Source organism: Numenius arquata, chromosome 15 (assembly GCF_964106895.1).
Source record: "Numenius arquata chromosome 15, bNumArq3.hap1.1, whole genome shotgun sequence".
In the NCBI taxonomy this organism is placed as follows: Eukaryota; Metazoa; Chordata; class Aves; order Charadriiformes; family Scolopacidae; genus Numenius; species Numenius arquata.
This window is the reverse complement of record NC_133590.1, coordinates 8234585-8258726: the sequence shown is the minus strand read 5'-3', so window position 1 is coordinate 8258726 and position 24142 is coordinate 8234585. Positions and strand designations below refer to the sequence as shown.

Sequence of the window (24142 nt, the reverse complement as noted above, 5' to 3'; positions counted from 1 at the left end):
ACCTACTCACTGAAAATTCCCAAGCTGTCCTTATTTAGATTCTGTCACGGTAAATGTACAACAAAATCTGATAAAGACCCACTTTGTCCACCTTTTTTTTTTTTTTTCTTTTAGACATTATGTCCCACAGGGCAAATAGCTTTTCCTGTTCCTAGAGGAAACACATTGACTCCTCCGACTCTTTCTCAGCAGGACCAGGGACTGTTTCTAGCAATTCTTATATTTTCCCAATGCTTCTAAGCTAAGATAAATTTGCTATAGCTAATTTTTTTTAAATAAAATATCATTCTCAAAGAACCTTAAAGAAAAACACGCTACGCAAGAGGAAATGTTCTCCTTACCTGTTATGCTGTTACATTCCTCGGCATTATTTTAAAAACTTTAAATTACCTGTTTCAGAGCCTGAAACTCGCTGATTCTTTGTCCCCAAGGCTCTGGCTTCAGAGCTACCATGTATCTGAATAAAAGCATAGTTTTGGGAGACAGGGGAATATTGTTATCAGACATTTAAAAACAGGAGAAACCTTAAGCAAACAGACACTAATGAACTATAAAGAGCTTCCAGAGAAGTAATGAATGCTCAATTGTTGACTGTTGGACTCGGTGATCTTAAAGGTCTTTCCCAACCTAAATGATTCTATGATTGTATGACACGTTTCTCATGCTAAAACTCTCTATATCTCTATCTCTATATAGAATATCTCTAATGCCAGAAAACAGTTTAAGATGGAGCTATTTGCCAGAAGTAATAGGAAGAACATTTTCGTAGGAACTGCTAGACCACTGCACAGTTCACCGTATAAAGATATTTTATACACAGGGCAAGATTAAGTGCTGGTAGATCAGGATATTTCCATTACAATATTTTCAATAATTTTGGTTTACTCTAAGAGAGGACGTGGCCAGTCTAACCCAAGTCACCCAATGCCTCATTTCTAAACTACTTTTCAACTGACACTGTAAATTCTTGTTGAAAAGATGCCGAAGACCATCTGCATTCTTGCCCGAGAAAGGTTTTGGGATGTATTTTGGTTGGTTTCCACTTCACCAGATCGAGGGACAAACATGCAGGTATTCATTGGAAATGTAAAAAAAAAAAAAAGTCTTTATTGATTTCATACGTCCATAACACAATAATTTATTTAATTCAAACAACTGTAAATTTGACTTATGAAAAAAAATATATGCCTCACTGTCACAGTATTTGTAAGAAAATAAACTTATTAATTTGGTAACTTAGCTTTAATGGTATGCACTTATTTTCTTAGAAGATTTCAAAAGAGTAGAGAGTACATTAACTGGGAAAAGGGTGTACAACTAATCATTTATCAGCTTAACCAAATAATTGAACTTACTTTTTTGAGCTAGCTACCAACTTTAGAGAGAATATAAAAAGTAGGAATATAAACATCACTGACATAGCTCCAAAATACAAAATCAAGACTGTACAGTAAATAAAAAGGCACTTCTGGTTTCTGATTCAAGCAAGTATTTCCAGTGTTGGCAAAATTCCTCACAAATAGAAGCTAAATCTAAACATACATTTGTTACTGGAACATATACTTTTATAATTTCAACATTAAATTTTAATGTTTTATAACAAAGCCTTGGCATTAACTTTCTGTTGGTTCAAAACTTGTGAATCAACAACCAGACATTTTTATTTCTGCAAGGAGAAAAACTGCAATACCACTGTTTCAGGCTATTCTATCAATTAATTGTAACTTGCAATGCAAAAATCTTTACAATGACGCTTTAATAAGGCATCATCCAATTACTGTTTGCCAATCTTTTACAAAGATTTTCATTTTGATTTTTCTCTTTGTTACGTTTCCATACTATTCAGGTAAATCATCTACAAATACTGACCTTTTTATTTCCCAACTTATGCTAGAGTGATAACTAAGTAAATTGACTTCCAGATTAAGCACAGAGCAACCATTAATAATCATCTCATTAATAATGTTCATAAAAGGAAATGAATATATTAGACTAAGAAATACCCTTTTAAATAGCTACAAACTTTTTCATCACTGGACATACCCATAATATTATGGTCTTTGGAAATTTCCAAGGAGGTTATGGTTCTGTGAGCTAGCAGTGAAAGAAAAGATGGAGTCTCATGATTTAATTATTTTGTTCTTAATTTACAATCTGTTTTCTGGAATAAACCTTTATGGGTCAAGGTAGCTGACTCTCAGAACATCTTCAGTAGCCATAAATCATGACAGCCACACTAAGGGAAATCAAGATACAGTAATTAGTATTAGCTGTCAGGTCACCCCACAGCATTTATTTCTTCTTTGAAATCTTGCATATTATCCATCCATCAGATACCCCAGCTTATACAATATAAAAATCTAGTGTAATTACATTTGTTATTAAAAATGTGTTACTCCAGTTTATAATCAAATCTCCACCCAAAACCATATCCTGATCTTTCATCACTGGCTGCATTAAAATACATTTTCAGAAGTAAAGTTCCTTAGTGAGCATAGAGACCACACAGGGAATCTGCTTCTTCTCACTGAAGCGTGGATCATCAGACTGTGATTCAAAATTTGTGGCAACCACGTAGTTGACCCGTGTGAGGATCTGCATGATCTCTAGTTGTTTTCCATGCTCGTTTAGCACAGAGCACAGAGATTGCACAAACCAGGAGCCTCTTCCAGGATTCCTCCAGGAGTAATAACCTTACAGGAAAGACAGATAAGAAAGTACATAGGGTTATTTTTCTGCTTTTTTCTTATTATCTTGTGCTGAAAAATGGAATTGCAAAGAGATACGTACCAATTTGTGTGAAAGATTCTGGGCAAAAAGTAACAATGCACACACAGAAAATTTAATTCTTTTCACTTGTGTCACATATTCTACTTCATTAAAATGTAGAATAATGTGTATTAACTGTCCAAACTTCACACTCCTAAAGAACCATTCTATATTTTTTGCACTTGGGAAACTGCAAAAAGATTCATGTTTTTCCCCTCCAAGTTTCAAGCTGCAACTGTTCCTCTTCCTGCCTTCATCACATATTCCACATACTCACTAAACTGGGACACGGAAGGGCAGGATTCACAGTAAACACTACTGCCTCCGCCATCTGTAATGTCTGTGTCTTCTCACCTGCCAAATCTGGGCTTTCTCCTGTTTCTGCTATAGCTGGTGTAAAAGGGGTGATACAACACACTGGCTCCACTGGGCCTTAGTGTTCATCAATGTACAACATATGAGAGTCAGTCTGCGATCAAGTCAATATGGGTGATAAATTTTTAAGCTTCTATCCCTACCCTGACTCCCTTTTTTTACCTGGAACTGTGGAATATGCAAACAGAAAGTCTGCTTCTACTGGGATTTTGTATCTTGGATTGGCGTCTGTTTCCAGAGTGTCATTTGCAGGTCCAGAGTCAGTTTGTATACCTTCATCAAATTCAGAGCCTCTGCACGCCTGAAAGCAGTGAAGACAAAGAGAACTTGTCCAATAAGGAGAAACAAGGTGTTATAAAAATAAGTATTCGTTACCATTTTTTAATGGATACAGTTTTAAGCAGTACTTCGTATGTATTAGAAAAATATGGGGATGCAATTCTGGAGATATCTAATTGTTCAATAATGAAGTTACTAGCTTATCCATTTTAAAACATACATCCCGTACAGTAAAATGAGGTAATGGTGCTGCAGGCTGAGGATCTCCGTGGGCTGTCAGAGTGCCAAGTCAGCATCAGTTTATTCTAACCACAATTAATTTTACGAATCTAGAGTCATCCTCAGCTCTCAATTATGACAGACTATCTTCTGTATCGTGACTTCTGGATGTTTTCATTAGACTGGACTCCACATTGTCTTTGGTTCCTGACATGCACTGCTGTAGCACTGCATTTCACAGAATAACAATATCACATCCTGAGATCATCTATTTCAATCCCCCTCCTCAAACAGGGATGGCTACAGCAGTTGTCCAGGACTGTGTCCAGTTGGGTTTGGAATATCTCCACAGATGGAGACTCTGCAATCTGGGCAACCTCTTCCAGTGTTTGACCGCCTGTTTCAGGTATATTGCATCTTTGACATTTTTCCATTTCTCTTTTATTCTTAATTGTGTGGTTTAGCGAAAGGGCACACTGGGACCACAGTCCAGGTTGGCAAGTTTCAGCTCTTGATCAGTGGCTTTGACTGGCAGCTTTTGCAAAAAAATAGCAGTCTGATGGGCTTATGTAACAGGAGTTGGTTGCCTTTATTAAGATAATTTTAAAGGCAACAAAGTACCCATTCCAGACTTATAATTAAAAGAAATATCTCTTTAGTAGTATGAAGAGTCTAAAATAGGCAATTTTCACTTTGAGGTTGAGGATTAATTGGTGGAACAGCCTAGGGAAAACCACATCTGCTGCAACTCCCATATGTACGTAGTACTGTGATAAAATAAAGAGAATTCAGACCCATGGTATGCCAGTTAATACTGTTTGAAACAGCTGTCTTCAAAAGCTTAAGTAATATACAATTAATTATTTGCTAATGCAATAAGGCAATATAAATTTTTAGGCTACTGAGGGAGAGAAAAAGTACTTCTTTTAGCAGAATGCAGTAATTTGTAGAGACAGCCTTTATTCAGAGAGACCTGGACAGTATCATTTCTACTGATAATCATGTACTGTCCTCAGCTCTGTCTGCACAAGGAGTTTATCTTTCTGCTATGAAGTTCATAAATGACCAAGCACAAAGAGAAACCATATACAAAATTACAATGACAGTATAGAATCACTGAATGGCTAGAGTTGGAAGAGACCTTAAAGATCATCTAGTTCCAACCCTCCTGTCATGGGCAGGGACACCTCCCACCAGACCAAGTTCCTCAAAGTCCCATCCAGCCTGGCCTTGAACACTTCCAGGGACGGGGCATCCGCAGCTTCTCTGGGTGTTCTTTACATCTGTGAATCTTGTATATAAATCATCTTCTAAAAACAAACAATACAAGTCACCCATATTCAACTTCTCTCAACACATTTTTTCATAAAACCTCCAGCAAAATTCAGTAAGTTAACCTACAAGTCTTTTCTAGGGCAGACAACCGACCTAGCATGTGTTCCCCGCTGCAACAGTAGGATACTGTATTTACTTTAGGGCTATTACCTGAATGAAAAATAACTTGGGTTTGCCTATAAGGCTTTTACACTTGTCTCCTCTGAATAGCGCAGTCAGACTCTTGATAGCCATGGGTCCATCAGTACCATAGATGAGGCCTTCTTCCCCATGGCTTAGAAGGATACAGGCAAAGCAAGCAGCATCACTGTGATTCTCCTCAGCAGCTACAAATCAAATACTTCTTAGTCAAAAGAAAAATATATTTAGCAAACACATTTTTCTGAGACTAAATATACATTGGGCCTCTACTGGAAGGCATAAGAAGGAGTGGATAAAGATGACACAACCCACTTGTTAGTAATGTGATAAGTACCTTGAACACATGAGTGCATCCTTCACTTGACTTCGAGCCTAGCCCACTGGAGTCAACAGGCTGGACTCTATCTAGTATGACAAGGCTCTTCACCTAATACACAGGACAGGCGCTTCACCTAATATGACAAGAAAACTGTGTATTTCTGAACTGAGTTGGAGGAAGAGGTGGGGAATTAGGCCTAAGCCATTCAGAAACCGAATCATTTTATATAGAAAATAGCATGTAGTGACGCCTAAGCAAACTGTTCTAATTTGACCTACTTTGAGCAGGGGGAAGTTTCAGTGACTATGAGAGGTCTTTTCCACTCTAAGTTATTCTATCGTTCTAAATTTTTACCTTTCTTCAGTAATTTTTCCATATCATCACGGCTTCGGTCATTATATGTGTAAACATCAAAACCTAAGAATCTAAAACTCTTAGCTAGATCTCCAGCATCTTTATCAGTGCCATTGCGTGTCCCCATTCCTGCCAGAAAACAAAGAACATTGTTGATTGCACATTACACAATTCAAAATAACTCACATGTTCAACAGTAAATTTTTAGGTTTATAATTAATAAACCTAAACAATGTCATGGTGACATGATTTTAAAACAATCCTCTAACAACATTCTCAGCATTGAGAACAAATTGTGAGATTTGTTTCAATGCAAAACAATGCAAGGTTCAATGCTAATATGTATCTTTATCCTAAAAAATGTTGGCTTGCCTCCAGCACCTTGTAACACGGGACCTCTATGGATGATCCTATCTCCTTTTGGTTACGCAGTGTTAACACATGCCTAAAGCACCCCAAGGAAAAACTGTTGAAAAGAGTCCCACATAAAAGAAATTCTTCAGAGAAAACACTTCATTTAGCTTCTTTGCCAAGTGTAGAGGAAAAGACCTATAAAGTTGACTATAACACAAGGATCTGTCTGCTTTGAAACCATACATGGTCTGAAAAGTTAAACGCAGGAGTGTGAACAGAGCACAGCTACAGCTACTAGCTTTCGTAGCTCATAGCTGTAGCTCAGGGACACAGAAGTTGTAAAGCGGGCTGCAGATGCCAAAGTTCAAATTTTAAGAACACAGCCTTAAACTCTGGGACAAAGGTTTAGTTTGAAGTTGGCAGAGCAAGGTGACACGCTCTTTGAAACACATACTGCAAAGAAGCTGCAAAAAGCTGCTCTAATAAAGGTGTTAAAGAACAGGAATAAATTGTAGAACAACTATTTCTCAAAAAAGATAAATATATTCATTAAAATTCTATGTCCTAAAAATAAAATGCTTACTGATTAATGAGAGTATAAAAATTCTAAGGTCTGTAATGAGTATCATCAAAGGAAGAACATTACCTGTTTTGTCTTCAAAATTTTTGTTGTTTATAATAATACATTTGCCAACTTTCTTGTAGTCCATATTATACTGGAATGTGGGTGTAACAATTCGGTACTGATTACTGAGAGAGGACTTTGGCTGCTCTTCTTCTCCATTTTTCTTTTTTCTAGGTGAACGAAATGAAACTATTGTTAGTGGCCAGTCACATGCAGTGTGCCGATTAATCTTAATTCAAATCATTCAGGCAGCCCTACTCAATGTTTTTTCATCTCTTATGTTTGTTTTCTTCCTTAGTATTCCAGATCAAGGCATAAGGATCTTGTGATTTCCGTGAAGTGATTACCGGATGCGATAAGATTCCGATGATGGTAAAATGACTCTAGAGCAAACTGCAGCCAACAGTAGTATATGCAGATCCTGACCCACAGATAGAACAAATGGCCTAAACACGAAGCCAGGCTGCCAGTAACCTTTCGCAAACTATGGTTCTGGACATATTTTACTTTTACTATAAACAATTAATGAAAGGACAGACAGATCTCCCTTAATAGCTATTTCAAGCACAAGAAGATATGCAGTTTACCCAGTGGCGTGACAGGATTTGTTTAGTCAATCACCATCATCCCTAAATTCCCCAAAGATTAAGACCGAGCAGTAGGTAGTCTCTACTGATAAAGGTTATAGGTGTGAACAGGTCATGTGTTAATTTGGTCTGACCAACAGCAGTCTGAACCTATGCAAAAAACTAAGCACATTTTAGTGTAATCATCTGAACCTCACTTCAAAAAACAAACAAAACCAATACCAAAATGAGCTAGAAATGTTCTCTGTTAATATGACTGTGCACTGACCTTTCTGCTTTGTCCAGGGGTCTTAGATTGGATTTGAAAGAGATGGAAATTGATAGCACAGACATTACTCACCAATTTACTCTAAATGAAATATTAAGAACAAATCGATTACAGCCAGCATGCACACCTGAAGTATAAGCATGAGGAACTCAGTAGTACTTGCTTTTAGTACTTGCTTTTTTTGGGTCCAAGCGGGTGCCTTCAGATGTTGGTAAGATCTCCTGAAGCAGAAACTGAAGCCAGTGAGAGCCTATGAAGGGTCTGATTCAACCTCAGAACTACAAACAAGCTTTGGAGCAAGCCCAGCTGGAAGCAATGCTCAGGAAAAGGCAGAAGTTATCAGCACCTCTCACTTATTTGGTCCAGCATCCTGCTTCAAATAGTATTTATTGCTGATGTCTGAGAGGAAAATATAACCTACTTTCGCAGCACAAATAACTGTATAATACAGTTTGTTTTTAACAAAATTAGATTTTCCCCATAATCTCAATTAATTTAAGTACTTTCACTATTCTCACTCTGACATCTTTCTAAAGAATTACTAAGCTATTTGCTTCAATAATAGCCTGTAGATATGAGATTGCTGTGAATTGATTAAAATGTTGCTTAGGTAATCTACTTTCTTACCTTCCTGATTTAACAATTGTTCTCTTTTAGCTTTAAGTGTCCTCTTTTTGATTACTAGAGGACAAGACTAATTGGAAGCTATAACAAACCTTCTCTAGGTGATTCATCGTGTTTAAATGCTACTGCAATTCAATTTTCAAACAGCTGCTTCTTATCTTTGAGTGCCCTCATGTTCTGTTAGAAAGGGCCAAATTAAACAGCTGCACCTGGTGGGCTTTCTCTGTACTTTTGACATGTGACCATCCTCATTTCATCTCCTTAGACTTAGAGACTACAAAACAAGATATTGAACTGTATCTACTTGAGGATTTTGTCTGATACTCTGGAAGTACAGTTTTTTTCCTGGCAAATTGCAAGTATTGGTATTCTCCTTGCATATTGCTTCTCGAGGGCTCTGGGAGCAATAATTAAATACGCTTTGCCTCAAGAAAAGATTTTAGTCATTTTAAAGAATTATCCACAGCTATATGGTGTTAATATTACATTTGACTTTCAAAGAGATCTTGGATTCTTATTTTAGCCTAAAATTCCCCCTGGTCCTACATCATTAGACGTTTCTCCGGCAAAGAGAGAAAAAGATATTTCAAAACAACAAATAACCACTCAGGTCGATGAAGCAGCTCATTTCCTCAGTCCACACTGGATTCAAGTGTCTAGAGATTTATCTGGCTTCACTGACTTCCTGAAAAAGCTGTATGACTAACAGTAGATATTACACACAATAGGGTATTTTCAAGGTGATTGTACACAACTTTCTGTTTATGTCCAACCAATAAACAATTATGAACACTCAGGACAGAACCACAAGCGCAGTAGGGTACCATGTTTGCACTGTCTGCTCTCCTAAAATGCTGGAAGTGATCTAATTCTAGTCCAGAAGTCACGCAGCCACGTTACCCCGCAAAAAGCCTCACTGGAAATAGCAGCTGGGGTCAAGTGGCATAATAATGTAGCCACACAACGTTGCTGAAACCACTTCACTTCCGAGTTCAATAGTTTGCACTCATTCATGCAGAAATAATCAGGAGTTTCAGGGATCTAGCTACTACTGCTGGTATTCCCAAAAGTACCCCAGATGATCAGTGCCGGTCAATGTGAAGCGTCACAGACCAGCCTCGCCAGTGCGGTACCACACAGAACTCCACCATTTCCCCATTCCTTTACAGAGGGTTGTGTGGTTTTGTTCTAAGGATTCCTTCCATACTGAACAGGCTAACGAGATACTAAGCAACCACAGCATGCTTTTTAGGGTTACGCCTATCATTTCTTTACTGGCAGACAACAAAAAGTTCCAGAAATCTTTTGGTATCTGTCCAAACTGAACAAATAAGGAAGCAAAGATTGTGGAGTGTATGTATCCTGGGCCTGCAGTCCAGAGAGAAATTGGTTTTTGAAGATTGTTTTCTGTGCCAACATAGCAACAGGCAATAAGGGAATTGCCTGGCTGGACTAAACTGACAGTATAAGGTCCAACTCAGCAGTGCCAAAAAGCTAAATCAATCCTTGTAGTAACCTTGTAATAAAGTAATAAATACGCAATAATCAGTCCTATGGGAAAATGCGTTGTCAGTGACAGCCTGGCTTACAACTGAAAGCCAAAAGCTTTCCAGCTAAATTTTTATTTTCCAAGCTTTGAATGGACACATGTTAAAATACATGTTTACCGTGTTGTTCTTACTAAGTTTTCTAACCACAGTATTCTCTGATAGGGTTTCCACAGGTTAATTATGTGCTGTTATAAAATGTTTTAAACTATTTGCCCTCAGTTTTATTTCATTCTGCTTCTCTGACATCCAGCGTCTTTAATTTCCCTCTTTTGGGTTTCCAACTTGCCCAGATTAAATAGAAACTTGAATTTTATGACTGTTTACTCTTTCTTCAGCTTTTAATTACAACTGTGATGTAAGTCCTCACTCCACTAATGGTCTCTGATCTTTCCCTTAGGCAGAAATATTCTTCCTATCAGTGCTCTCGCATATTTCATGTTCTCTCCCCTCGGTCAAGAGTTCAGCAAAATTGAACCTCCACTCTGGCACCCTCACATAGCTTGCACATTTTCACCCTTACTGTGTCTCTAAATCCAGGCCGTGGGCTTGACAACAGTTATGTCTGGTAATGTGATTTCACCAAGTCTAGACTCAATCGGTGTCAACCCTGGGAAAATTATTATTATCAACTTCCCACTTTTCAAATATAAAATGAAAGTTACCCATACCATTTATCATTTTGTTATTGAACTTTTAAATAGTAAAGGCCAAATTTCTTATCACCACGAGTGGTTAAAATTCTGTCAAAGTCAATGGAGATACATCACTTGCACCGGTAGTGAACCTGATTGTCTAAAGGACTGCTACTTATCACAATAAACTTTCTTTGCTGTTACACTGTGGGTAAATTATGTTTTCAGTATATACAGATTATCAAGATTTAAGGATAAAAATATCACTGTTAACATTTAACTATACCTAAAGATTACTTTTAATAACAATTTTACTGAAAGCAGTGCCTCCTAGCAGCTGAGATTTCCTCTCTTTTGGCTTCCTTTCCATTGGCATCTTCCTGCACCTTCTTTGCTACCGTATATTAGTATAACACACCAACATACCAAGAATCCACGTGCAGGAGAACAGCTTCTGTAAGTGTTGCAGTCTCTCATCATTTCTCCCACCTGCTACAGCCAGGCTCTGGGGCTCAGCTCTGCCAGCCCTCCAGAGTAATAAGTGTTTCAGTGAGAACCAGCTGCTTTACTTCAAGTGTAGCGTGACATATTTCCATGGGGAGGGTCTTCACTTTCCATCACATTCCATAATTAATGGCAGCTGTGTAGTCTGGTATTGCCTACCTTTGTGCAAGGTGTAAAGGCCAGTGACTGTGAAAAAACCTTCTGCTCTAAGAAAGCTGGTCTGCTGTAACTATATGAACAGCACCAGCATAATGCAGGGCAAGTTCTCAAGGAGTGGATTAAATGGAAACATTAAGAAGAAAGCGCAATCTCTAGGGTAGAAACTGTTACACCAATCCATTTACTAAAACTCAACATTAACAATGATTAAAAAGAGGATGATAGTAACCAACAGACAGCAGAGCTATTCTGAAAACATGAGCTGCTTGGCCTTACAAGCAACATGACACAGAGCACACAAAAGAAACAGCTCTTCCTGGAAAAGAACAGTCACTTAAATCGCCTTACAGGATTAGATGAAATAGACAAATTTCATGATCATCGCTTCCCAGTCACATGATGGGAGCCACTTCCTGTTTGTTTGTTGGTTTTGGGTTTTTTTTCCTGTTTGTTTGCTTTTCTACGAGGAAATTAATTTGTTAATCAAAATGAACTCTAAAAATTACATTACAGAGAGATATCCGGGTTTTGAAAAGAGCTATAGTCCCTTTCTCTCCCAGGAAAGTTAGGGACTTTTGTTGCTGTACTGAAAAATGTAAGGAGATTAAAATATTCTACAATTATGATACTATTCAATTTAAGGAAGTAGACGGTCAGAGGTGAGTGGAAAAGGCTAAACTGATTACATTCATTTCTATTCAAAGTACACAGAAGAAGAGACCTCTGTCTTGCTTTATGAAGTTCAGTAAATTTGGGCTTTACTTGATAAGGAATATCACAGAACATTGTGATAGTTTTTACTCTGGCATGCTTCTTTAATTCAACGTACAATCATATATAATTTTTGAATGACTGCTTTCTGTTAAAAAGAAAACTTGCCTTAAAAAACATGCTATCTTTACAGAACACAACACCTCAGGATCCCTCCTGGAGTGCTTTTTGGCACTGGAGAATAGTTTTATTCTAGTTTCCATCACATTGTCAGCCTTTCTGTTGAGTCCAGGCAAGAAGATTGTAGCAGTGCTACAGAGACAAAGTCCACAGTACGAATCTTCTCAGGTAACACATCAACATCTCCTGGAACTTCCACACACTTAATGTTGTGGGATGCAAGGCATCTCAAAACTGCAGTGCTCTTTATTCTATCGCCAACAACTGAGATGCTTCCCTCCCCTCATGACTATTAAATTTGGGGATCTCTTTAAAGGCTTCATTTGAATAAATTCTCCATTGAATTACAATACTGTGGAGAAAGTGTAGGGGACAATACATTAGTTTTAAGACCTCTGAAGAAACTTACGTGACCTATATTGCTGATTTAATTTTATGCAGTTTGTGTGGCTCTATGCTGCATTTTCTGACTAAAAACCCCCACTCCTTCCATTATTGCATGCACGGTATAAAGGGTGATGAGCAGTAGTCACAAACATAAGTGCTACGTTTGCTCTCCTGGAAAAAAACCCTGGACTGGATTTATTTTTTTTTTTTTTTAATAGGTAGTTAGGGAACAGATGGGAACAATGAAAATGCAAAGAGGATTGTGTTTGAATTCACGAAGCATCACCAAGCTATGTGTAGTAAAACTGAGTGTGCTGGAGACCAATTCAGGGTTATTTTTCCAAAAGTGAACAGGAAACAGAATTCATAAATTAGACATATCAAGGTTCAATATTGTGTTCTACGTTTCTACCTTAGTCTCAATAATTAGTGGTCTATTTATATGTCTGATGTTTTCTGATGATCATGCATTAATATGTCTCACTCCTATATAACCTTTTCTCCAAACTGCCAGTTTTAATACTTTTATCCAGCTTTAATACTTTTATCCAGTCTAATTCCACCATATTTAGTACCCCTCTAATTACTGTATACTCTCTCCTCTTTGTACTTTTTTTCTCTTGAAACCTATTGGCAATAAGAAGCAAAAGACACTTGTTAAACCTGACTAGAGCTTTTTAGATCTTAAGTTCTTTAAGGCAGACTCTTTGTTCTTTGTCAGATCTGTTTTGGTAACGTGTCACGCAGATTTAAAGCTGCATGCAAATAATAGATTATCCTGTTGCCTTTTCTTATTAATATTGCATCAGGTTTGCAGAGCAGCAACATTTCTGGACAAGAAGAATGTGTCACTACTTGAATTGTCTTTTATAAAAATGAATATTCGTTTTCTGCTAAAAATCAGAAAGCATAAATTATATGGGACAAGGACTAAGCATTAACCAGAGCTAGACCAAATACTAAAACTGTATTACGCTGCATTTGATGGTGTGATCCTGGGTCACACACTAAGAAAGCAGCATCCTAGAATCACAGAATATGGGGTTGGAAGGGACCTCTGGAGACCATCTAGTCCAACACCCCTGCCAGAGCAGGTCCACCCAGAGCAGGTTGCACAGGAACATGTCTGGGCAGGTTTTGAATGTCTCCAGAGACTCCACCACCCCTCTGGGCAGCCTGTCCCAGGGCTCTGCCACCCTCAAAGTAAAGAAGTTCCTCCTCATGTTTAGATGGATCTTCCTATGTTCAAGTTTGTGCCCATTACCTCCTGTCCTATCACTGGACACCACTGAAAAAAGACTGGTCCCATCCTCCTGACACCCACCCTTTAAGTATTTATAGGCGTTGATCAGATCCACCTTCAGTCTTCTCTTCTCCAGACTAAAAAGACACAAGTCCCTCAGCCTTTCCTCCTAAGAGAGATGTTCTAATACCCTAATCATCTTCGTAGCCCTCTGCTGTATCCTGTCCAGCAGCCCCTTGATCCGGGGAGCCCAGAATTGGACACAGTACTCCAGATGCAGCCTCACCAGGGCAGAGCCGAGGGGGAGGATGACCTCCCTCAACCTGCTGGCCACACTCTTCTTGATGCACCCCAGGATGCCATTGGTCTTCTTGGCCACAAGGGCACATTGCTGACTCATGGTCATCCTGTTGTCCACCTGAACTCCCAGGCCTTTTTCCACAGAGCTGCTCTCCAGCAGGTCAGCCCCCAACCTGTATCAGTGTACAGGGTTATTCCTCCCCAGGTGCAGCACCTTACACATTCCTTTATTGAATTTCATCAGGTTTCTCTCTGCCCAACTCTCCAGCCTGTCCAGGTCTCGCTGTATGGTGGCACCGCCTTCTGGTGTGTCAGCCACCCCTCCCAGCGTCATCAGCAAACTTGCTGAGGGTACACTCTATCCCTTCATCCAGGTCATTGATGAATATATTGAACAAGAAAATATATATTAGAACACTAAGTGGAGCCTATGATAAACACTAACAGGAGGCACTGCAGAAGACACTGGCAGTTGGGAGATCTCAGTTCTGTTTCCAACCTGACTGTCATACACTATGGGCTCACAAACCTTTTCTCCTGAATATACTCCAATGGCAGGTGCAATTTCTAACCCTCTTTTTTCAGACAGTTAACACCTTATCAAGGACTCTCTTGAAAGAGGTTAAATATAATTGTAAAGCAAGAAAATAAATACTATCCTTCACAATCTTTTTTTGTTTAAACAAAGGTTACTTGGGCTTACAAATTTTGTGTCAGTAAATAAACTGAAAAACAGCTTAATAGTTGAAGCAAAAAGCCTCCTGAGGAAGAAGTTTAGATGGAACTAAACAATACTAACTATATAAGAGGAAGTTCAAGAAAATTGCATACTTTCAGTTTCCCTACTGAAAGTGATTAGCAAATGCCTGCTGACTTTGATAGACTAGCATGACCAAAACAACCAGTCCTTAGAAGGCTATTTTTAAATATGCTCAAAAGAAAATTTAAAAAATTTCTAACATTCAAGTCAGACTGTCATAACAGAAAGTCTTCATTTAGAAGAGAGAAGAAAAATCAGACTGTCATAACAGAAAGTCTTCATTTAGAAGAGAGAAGAAAGTCGGTCCTACAAAAATGAACATAATAGTTTCCCCTAAAGCATCTAAACATTATTTCACCTATACTGCTTACTATGGCAACGAGGTGTCTTACACAAAAGCCATGAAAACCGAAAGCTGCAATTTAGAATAGCAAACATAAACATAATACAATCCCCTCCCCCCGAACTCTAAAACACAGAAATGGTCCTAAAAACCTGTTCCCTCTAATGGTCTTGTTTTGCCTGTTAAAGAAATTTTAAATAATGGTAAAACATGCCAAATTGATAATACCAGAGTCTACAGTTCATATTTATCAATGACATAAATTATGTGCAACCCTTGCATCTTCATATACTACTCTGCCAAAGTGCCTAAACCTTGAAAGTCATTTTTAGGAAGGGGTGGATGGAGTAAAAGGAAACGGCAAGTGTCCTTACTCGAGCACCGCAGCCCCTAATAAATACGCTCCGCTTTCCGACTGGAAACTGACCTACTAAAAGCAACAGGACCAGTCAGGCAGTACCATAAATGCCTATTCGTAACTGTTCTCAAGATCAGGGCCATAGTTATTATTTAGCCTCCAGCTTCTTTTTGAACTGCCAATTAGTTCATGACTTCTTAATGACATCTTTGGAATTAGATTGTCAGCTGACTACACAAAGCCAGTTTCAAAGTCACCAGAGGCAAAGCCTTTTGCTTGAATGAACCTGAAACTATGAAGCTAATGGAGATGGTACCTCTACTTTCCTTGGAAACCCATGTCCCAGGCCCTCCTTATAACTGTAAACAAACTAATTTTGAAAGGAAAATATTGCTGTAGCAGTCTTGAAAGAAAGGAGTTAAGCAAACAATGGCTTTATTTCCTTGAACTTATAAAGATAATAACAGAGCTGGGAGGGACCTAAACTATCATTAACAAATTCTTTGCCCAAGACATTCATTCAATAGAACAATATCGTAATAAAAACCTACTTTTGTTCTTACTATGACATATGAACCAGTACTGCTACAGATTTGGCAGAAAATTTGCAAAATAAAATGCTTTAATTCCTTTAAAGAAATTCTGGCATTTCCCTAAGTTTCCTGTAGCATGCTATATCAGCCCCGACAGCAGAACACAAGCCATAAACATATTTATTAAAATATTTATGTTTATTTATATGCTAGCTATGCTTTGCTCAGTTAACTTGATGAAAAGTATTAAACAAACCAAAATGCTCAGTTGGGAGGTAGGGAGTAAGAGCCACTTAGTTGTGCTTTGGATGGAGAATCGAGTGTGAATCCTGCTTCTGCTATTGAATAACTTTGGGAAAGTAACTCCGCATCTCTTGGTCTTAGCTTTTCCATTACAAAATGGAGCCTAAACAAACTTATTTCTTAAAACAATTGCAGATCTCATGGCTCCTTTCCAGTATATAGTACACTATGTATTTGTAAAATACAAGCAAATTATTTTTCAACTTTAGTCAGAGAAACTAAATACATTTTAAATCCCTCATTATAAAACATTTTTCAGACCCTGAGGCTACTCTTGTAGCTTTTTTGTTCCATTTTAGTTTCAGATCCTTCTCCAATTAGGAGGGAGAATCTTCTCTAAGAACTTGGAAAACAGAGAAACCCAGTCCAGGACAATGGGAAAGTCACTGTGTAATGAAAGGAGTTGAGCTGTTTGAAAGAGCCAGCCTCAGAGTACAACTTTGGGCATTGGGGGTTGGACTAGATGACCTTTAAAGGTCCCTTCCAACCCAAACTATTCTATGACTCTACTTTGAAAATTATATATCTTCGGAGTTCGAATAGTTACATCTAAATATGTCATCCTCTCTTTTTAACTGTGTGTTAGCAATGGCCTTAGCGCAATTCAAATCAAAACCCTGGCTGCAATTTTACTTATTACATACAAGTGAAGCAGATGAAGTGCACTGGGGCTAAGCCAGCTACACTTTGAAAAAAAAAAAAAAAAGGTTTCAACACAGACTATTATGTCTAATATTGTCCACATTTCACAACAGTATCCTAGTCTTTGTGAACTTAATATTTTAAGTATCACTTACGGCCTCCATGACAATTTTGGGGTGTAATGCTTGCAGCAGAAAGGACCAAAACAGAGCAAGTTCTAAACTCTCAACCATCAATTTGTATTTCACCATGCAGCTAAGCAGGAAGCTGAAGCTATCTGCTGTGCAGGCCTCACGATATTGTATGCAACATAATATTCAAACAATAACATTCAAAAGGCAAAATTTTACAAATAAACAATATTGCTTGCTGAAAGGCTTTCTGCTCATTTCTGGAAAACCTGCACGTACACACCTTCCATGGGTGTTCTGGAAATTGAAATCTTGCATGACCATGTCCTAGGCAGTATAATGTACATAGGCAATTGCCAATTATATGAAAAAAATATTAAGCCTCTCTTAACTGTCATAGGTACTAAGAGCAATTAACAGGTTGCTATATAGACTGCTTGGAAAATGAGTCAAAATAAACCATCCCCCCCCTCAAATACTATTTCTCAGAGAACACTGTGGCTAGGATTAGCAATTGCAAAATGCCAGTAGAGTTATAATTAACTTGATATAAGCACTGAAACTAAACTCATTCAGGGTATTCATTCATGAGATTTCCAAACAGGTGGCAGAGAAGGAAGGAGATAAATAACATTTTACAGTACCTTGGCTCATCATCAAACAGTACTCCACACTGCATCTGAAAACAGCTTCAGCTTGTCCTCAAGAACAAGTCTAATCGTCTTTGCTAATGCTATGGGCCCACCATGCTCAGGGCTACATCGGAGAGTGAAACAGGATGCTCTCTCTGCTCAGGCCCAAAGATTCGCATGTGTCAGCAGTGGGTCACGCTGGACTTTTCTATGGGGCTATTCAAACCCTCACAGCTATCACCCTGCAAGCTGAGGTCATGCAGGCCTGATCTACCTTTGCTGACAAGCAGAAAACACACTCCCATCGCTCTGATTCTGTCACTGTCCCTATGTAAGAGTGTAGGAAAACACCGCAGATCTTGAGACGGAGGTGGGACAGCAGACTTCACTTTTTAATGCGTCTTTCTTCTTTCTCCCAAAACCACGACTACAATATTTACACAATGAATATTTCTAAGAAAATAATGCAAATTAACATGCATAGTTTACAAAACCTCTTTGTATTCTAATTCATAAAACTATTGCCTATACATTTACTCTTGAACGGTTTTGGTTTATTATTAGCAATATGGTTGCTTAGTGATATGGTTTAGTGATGGTTTTTGTCGGTGTTAGTTGACGGTTGGACTCAATGATATGCAAGATCCCTTCCAACCTAGACAATTCTATGATTCTATGATTACAAATTTGGCTCCATTTGGTTTTGATTCCTTTGAAAGCTTAAAAATGACACTATATAGTAGCTTTCCTCCAAATTTTGTATGATGACAGTCCAGAATTTGTTGTAATGAAGGAAATAAATTACTATACTAAAAAGGAATTAGGATACTTGCCTCACAGTTGTGATTGCTACAGATACAGTTCATGGATAACCCAGTATTTCCTGTGCTTCACAAGATAAAGTCTCTAAGGAGACTGGAAACAAACACTGACTGTGAATTAATGACTTTTACACTTTAGATCAGATGCTATTTCAAGATACCTGGGAATTTCCTATATGGTACTTCCAGTAAGCGTCCAAGGGAAAGTACAAGCACTGACACAATTTTTCACCAATTGTTAAATAATCCAGGAATGTTCTCCAGAAGCTAAGTTCTGGATCTAACAAAAACTGCAATAACAAAAAATAAAAAAAACACCTCTAACTTAAAAGACAGTAATGAAAATGAACCATCCCTATTGCACTATGTTAAAATCTCTTTATTGTCTTTGTAGGAATTAATGTTAACAGACTACAGATGCCAGAACCTATTGCTTCTGAATTTTATGTTCAGTGCTTTGGGGGAAAAACATACACTGATATTTAGCTTGTGCAAAGCAGAACCCACAAACTCCAAACAAAATTAAAATGATATTGTGACTTGGGTGTTAGGATAGTAAAAGGAAAGATCATAATCCATTTACAGGATAGACTAAAGGCACACAGTAATTTGATTAGAGGTATAAAGGAAACCTGGGGCTGAACCAAGAGCTCAGTTCAAACCTGAGTTGCAGCCTAGAGCATAACTTCAGATGATTCATCAGCTGTTATTTGTTTTAAAGTAACTTGCTATTTTTTATTCTACCTAATTTAAGGATATAAGAGATACTTTTCTTAGCAGTATTTCTTTTTGAAAGGTCTTTAACATTCTGTCACTGAAAAACCTGTAACAGAACTGCGTTTTTTATTTTAAAACTGTAAAAGTTAAGATAAAAGATGAAGTATAATTCAAAGCATCATCTGGATATGAACACATTAATTTCAAGGCAGAACAGCCAAATTCAGGCAGTGGAGGCCAATACAGTTTCTTCATAAGCCAGCAGTAGCACTTTTTCTACAAAGCAAGCAATTTATAAGATCAGGCTCAGTGTTCTCAAATGGCCCAAAAAGTACAAAATGGGCAACTCTGGAAATGGTATGCCTCTGCATCACTGTGAAACTGCTCTTCATACAGTTCTACCTTGCAAAGCAGCTTCTTACAAACCACAATAAAAATTAGCTGTTGGTAATCAAAAGTGGATGGAAAATAGCTCCCCAGAAGACGGAATAATAACAGAAGAGGAAAGCTGAAACAAAAACAATTTTCCACACCTGTTGCAGCTCCAAAGCTGAGGTTCAGCTGAGACTGAACCTCAAAAATGAGTATCTATTCTTTGAAGGACAAGGCTATTTATTTTGAGAAGTACAGCTATACTGAGATAAAAGACATGAAGTTAAAACAGACAGCTTTGGTAACGTCTCTGCTTCCCCACTTCGACAGTCTGCAACCCAAATAAACACCATACAAATGAAAAGAAAACCTATGTATTTGTGAATCTTTTTGATCTAAATACCAGTTTACAAACCCGTTAGATATCGTAACAACGTAACTATCATAACTGTTGAATTACAGAAGGCAAGATACACATTGATGTTTCCATTGATAAACTTTCAAATTAATTAAAATGAAAGGTCTCAAACTTTATACTGGCCTGACTTGGTAGAAATAAATACCTTCTAGATACTTGGGGTTTGCAGTGTTAAACAGCAGAAGTACTCTTGGTGACTATACATCAGTGTACCCTGCAAGCCTCTCCAATTCCTCAGTGAGATTTTCTTACAATATATTTTATGTTTCTGCATTAAGGGCACTACAGAATCACACAGTTTCAATCACAACTAGGTATTTGTAAGAATTCTTCAATAGATATTTAAATTATGTTTTCCTGTTTCCAGATGAGAATAATACTGACTGTAAACAGTAGGGCTGGAGCAGATAAAAATATCCAGAGGACAAATGGTTCTATACAAGCAAATTAGAATAAAACTTGTACTTAAATACTACTAACAACCACCTGTGAAGCCCACAAAGTCATCATTATTGACAGTGCAAGTGCTTGTCTACCAAGCCTCGGGAATTTTCAGATGCAGCTTTTTAAATATGAACAACTCTCATTAGGAGTAAGAGAAATCTTAGTTCCACTTAATACATTGAAACTACAATTTTATTCCGTTTCATGTTATACTATGTTTCCTGGATGCTAAAATATCAAACTCCCTAACAGAGTTCTCCAATAAAAGACAAAAGATACCAAATGAAGACAAATTATCCTGTGGAGAAGTGAGACTATTTTTAAAGCCTTCAGGAGTATATACAGCATGGAAAAGAAAAATTTCTATGCAAAAAAATTTATTAGTGTCTAACAATCACATAAAGAACTAAAATACACGTTTGGAATCCCCAGCTCAATCTTTGCTTAATAATTTTTTAAAACTTTATTGCACACAGCCTTGCCAGAGCGTATCCAGCTATTTCTGCTCAACCGTAACTCTAACTTTTCTGTCCACGTTTTTGCAGTAAACAAAATTGATACCCTCCTGCCATCTAGTGGCTAAAAAAAACCCTGCACCAAACATGACTGGTAGATATTAATTCTAAACTTATTTCTGTCAACTTTTTTGCTCAGTGAAAAGTTTTTGCCCCTCAAAATTAACTAAGTAATTTTCAAAGAAAAGGAAATACATAGAAGATAATTCCCCTAAACTGTGGTGCAGGTAGAAGAACCTGCCCACTCTGTGGTTTGTTCTGAGCCTCATGGCCTCCATGGTAAAGCAGGCTCACAGTCTTCTTGCACAGAAACATGCTGAAGTGAAGAAGATTTTCACTTACATCTGCTTACTGCTCTTGCTAGATAAATCTCCAGTCACAGCCAGAGAACGGTGAATTGGAGCTTTGAAGCTACTGGAAACAGCTGGTCTTTCTGCACGGCTTTGAATTCAGTTTCTCACTTCTCACTGCTCTGTTGTCTTAAAATAGACATGCTTATTTAACAGTACAAGTTACTCGTTTTCCTATTGAGCTTATGTATTTTAAGCTAAAATAAATGAAATACTACGTAGAATTTCATTGGAAGTACTGCATAGCTGGTAAAAACTGGGTTGCTAAAGCAAAATGAGGGACTCGTTTATAGGGAGAGGGACTACAGTATAAAACTGTAGTCAATCTAAAGCTTTCTGGACATCTTATTTTACAAGTATTAATTTCATGTTGCCAAAATGAAGCCTTGGCAATCAAGACATAGAACCATGCTGGTTCCAACTAAAAGTACATCTAGGCTAGTATCTGGTACTCGACTAGTACTGAGTTTTAAGGAAATGAACAAAAGAAATTGGATATGGAATCGTGGAATTGTCAGAGTTGGAAGGGACCTCTAGAGATCATCTAGTCCAACCCTCCTGCTAAAGCAGGATTGACTAGAGCACATTACTCAGGACTGCATCAAGGCGGGTCTTGAAAATCTCCAAAGAAGGGGACTCCACGACCTCCCCGGGCAGCCTGTTCCAGGGCTCTGTCACCCTCACTGTAAAGAAGTTTTTCCTCATATTTGAATGGAACTTCCTATGTTCCAGCTTGTTCCCGTTGCCCCTCGTCCTATCACTGGAAACCACTGAAAAGAGTCCAGCTCCATCATCCTTCAACCCACCCTTTAGGTACTTGTAAACAGGATATATTCTCACAGTAAACCTGATTTAGGAACATCTTGCACCAAAGATTTTAACAATAATATTCTCACTGGACTTTTCTTCTACAAATACATTTAATTTCTTCTGAACTCATGTAAAAACTTGTCATCTGCATATCTTGTGACTTTTGAGTTCTACAATTGCGTTCTGCGAACTATGTGAAAACTACGTCTTACTGATGAACGAATTCTTTTAAACCTACTGCATGAATTTTTCATTGAGTGTCCCCTAGATTTCCTGTGAGACACAAGGAATGATCATTCTCTATTCACTTTCTCCTCCATTACATCATTATTTTAGATCATATCCCATCTTCCTTTATCCTCTTGCATTCCTCTCCTATCTTCTTTCATGCCAAAGAATTTTAATTTCTATAAGACAAAAACCTTGTCACTGTGCTTGGATTTTTAAGAACTTCTCTGTCAACCAGCTCATTCCTCTTTGCACAGTCATCACCTTCTTAACAAACTCTGATAGATTTCTCAGACTTATTTTTTTTCTATAAAATCTAAGTTGAATCTTCTCAATTACCTAACATTTAATCTGAGCTATTTTTTACTTCTAAAGGAAAATGTTTCAAATTGTATCTTCAAGGAGTTCCCAAAAGATGAATGCCTCACACTGATGCATAGCCAAATTATTTCAAAATTTTCTTACAGGAAAAAAGTGACAGAAAATGCTGATTACAGCCTTTCCTTCAGGAATGATTTACTTTGAGTTGCATAATTTAATAATAGTATTAGCATTAGTATTACTAATACTAATAGCATCAGTATTAGTAATTCGCATAAATTAGTAATAGTACTAAGAATAGTAGAAGACCAATTCACATATTAAAACAAACATTTTATAAAGTTTAAAAGAAACCTTTCCAAAATGTTTGGCAAGATTTAGAAACAAATGTTACATTGTCTATTTTGCATGACGTGATTCTGTTAAAATTAATAATACACATAGACATCATAAAATACATTTGAAGAATGAGAAAATGAAAGTAAAGTGACTTGCTTAGCAGCACATCAAAAGTCTTCTAAGACTGAAGCATCTTCACTTCTCTCACAGATTTGTTACACCCATTAGACTCATACAATAAGCAGCAAAAATAAAATTATACTCTCCATGTACTTCCTCTGGATTATACTGTTCACTTGAGTAAGAATGTCAAATCGTAAAAAAAAAAATAAATCAAAACCTCTCTGTAAATATGTCTTTTTAAAATTATTATTTAATAAAATATTTCTAAATCCATGAAGTTCACAATGTGAAGTAGTCATTTGCTGACATTCAACAGCATTTGTAAATTTTGCATGTTCATTTTTCATCTTTTGCATTTTCAATCACATTTATCTAGTGTTTTCAAATATACAGACAAGCAGTACATAGTTCTTGCTTCCTATACATTTAATGAAAGTGAGCTTATGTTTCAGTGAGACTACTATGTTTTAAAATGAAAGGCTTTTAATTTATTCTGTAATGGGTTACATGTCTAGACTCAGTGAGGCTTCTTTGTGCTACAACCTAAATGGCACATCCAGGCTTTAAACTAACTTAAATAGTCAGCAGGGGATTCCAATGATGCAGGAGATTAGCTGAGCTGAATGCAGTAAAATAGATAATTAATGGCATATTGAATTCCCAGCTCCACCAAAGGGCAATGTTTAAGATGAAGGACTGTAATTGATGCTAAATGAACTTAGTGGTCTCTTGACTACCAAATAAAGCTTATGGGAGCTACTGTAGGTCCCCCTATAGGAAGATACTATAGAAAGATGATACAGACTAGGTACATTAAACCTATACAACATAAACCATCTTCCTATCCAGACCGTCTATGGCATTGTGGATACGGCAAACTGAACACCAAAATTCCATTAGAAGGGTATTATCACAGCTGATAAAACAGTAACAGGAATAAAAGTAGTAACCTACTTTCCAAAAAGTGAGAATCTGCTACTTCTGTCTGGCCTTGCATCGACGACATCACCGTGGACTTCATCACTTGTCTCTTGAGTAGAGTGCTCAGCATGCTGATCTCCTGACAT

At 37.5% G+C, this 24142-nt stretch overlaps 1 protein-coding gene across 2 annotated transcripts; it reads right to left on the bottom strand.

Annotated features, from left to right (window-relative positions):
• Positions 1-1111: 1111 nt before the first annotated feature.
• On the bottom strand, positions 1112-24142 carry CASP7 (caspase 7). Of its 2 annotated transcripts, XM_074158926.1 has the most exons (7): positions 24030-24142; positions 23226-23228; positions 6792-6940; positions 5792-5920; positions 5128-5303; positions 3307-3445; positions 1112-2693 (listed from the first exon to the last, which is right to left on the bottom strand). In XM_074158926.1, exons 1-7 carry the CDS (start codon positions 24140-24142, stop codon positions 2470-2472), a joined length of 933 nt encoding a protein of 310 aa, XP_074015027.1. In that variant the 3' UTR covers positions 1112-2469. The 2 variants fall into 2 exon arrangements, with proteins under 2 accessions (XP_074015027.1, XP_074015028.1); XM_074158927.1 differs by lacking the exon at positions 23226-23228.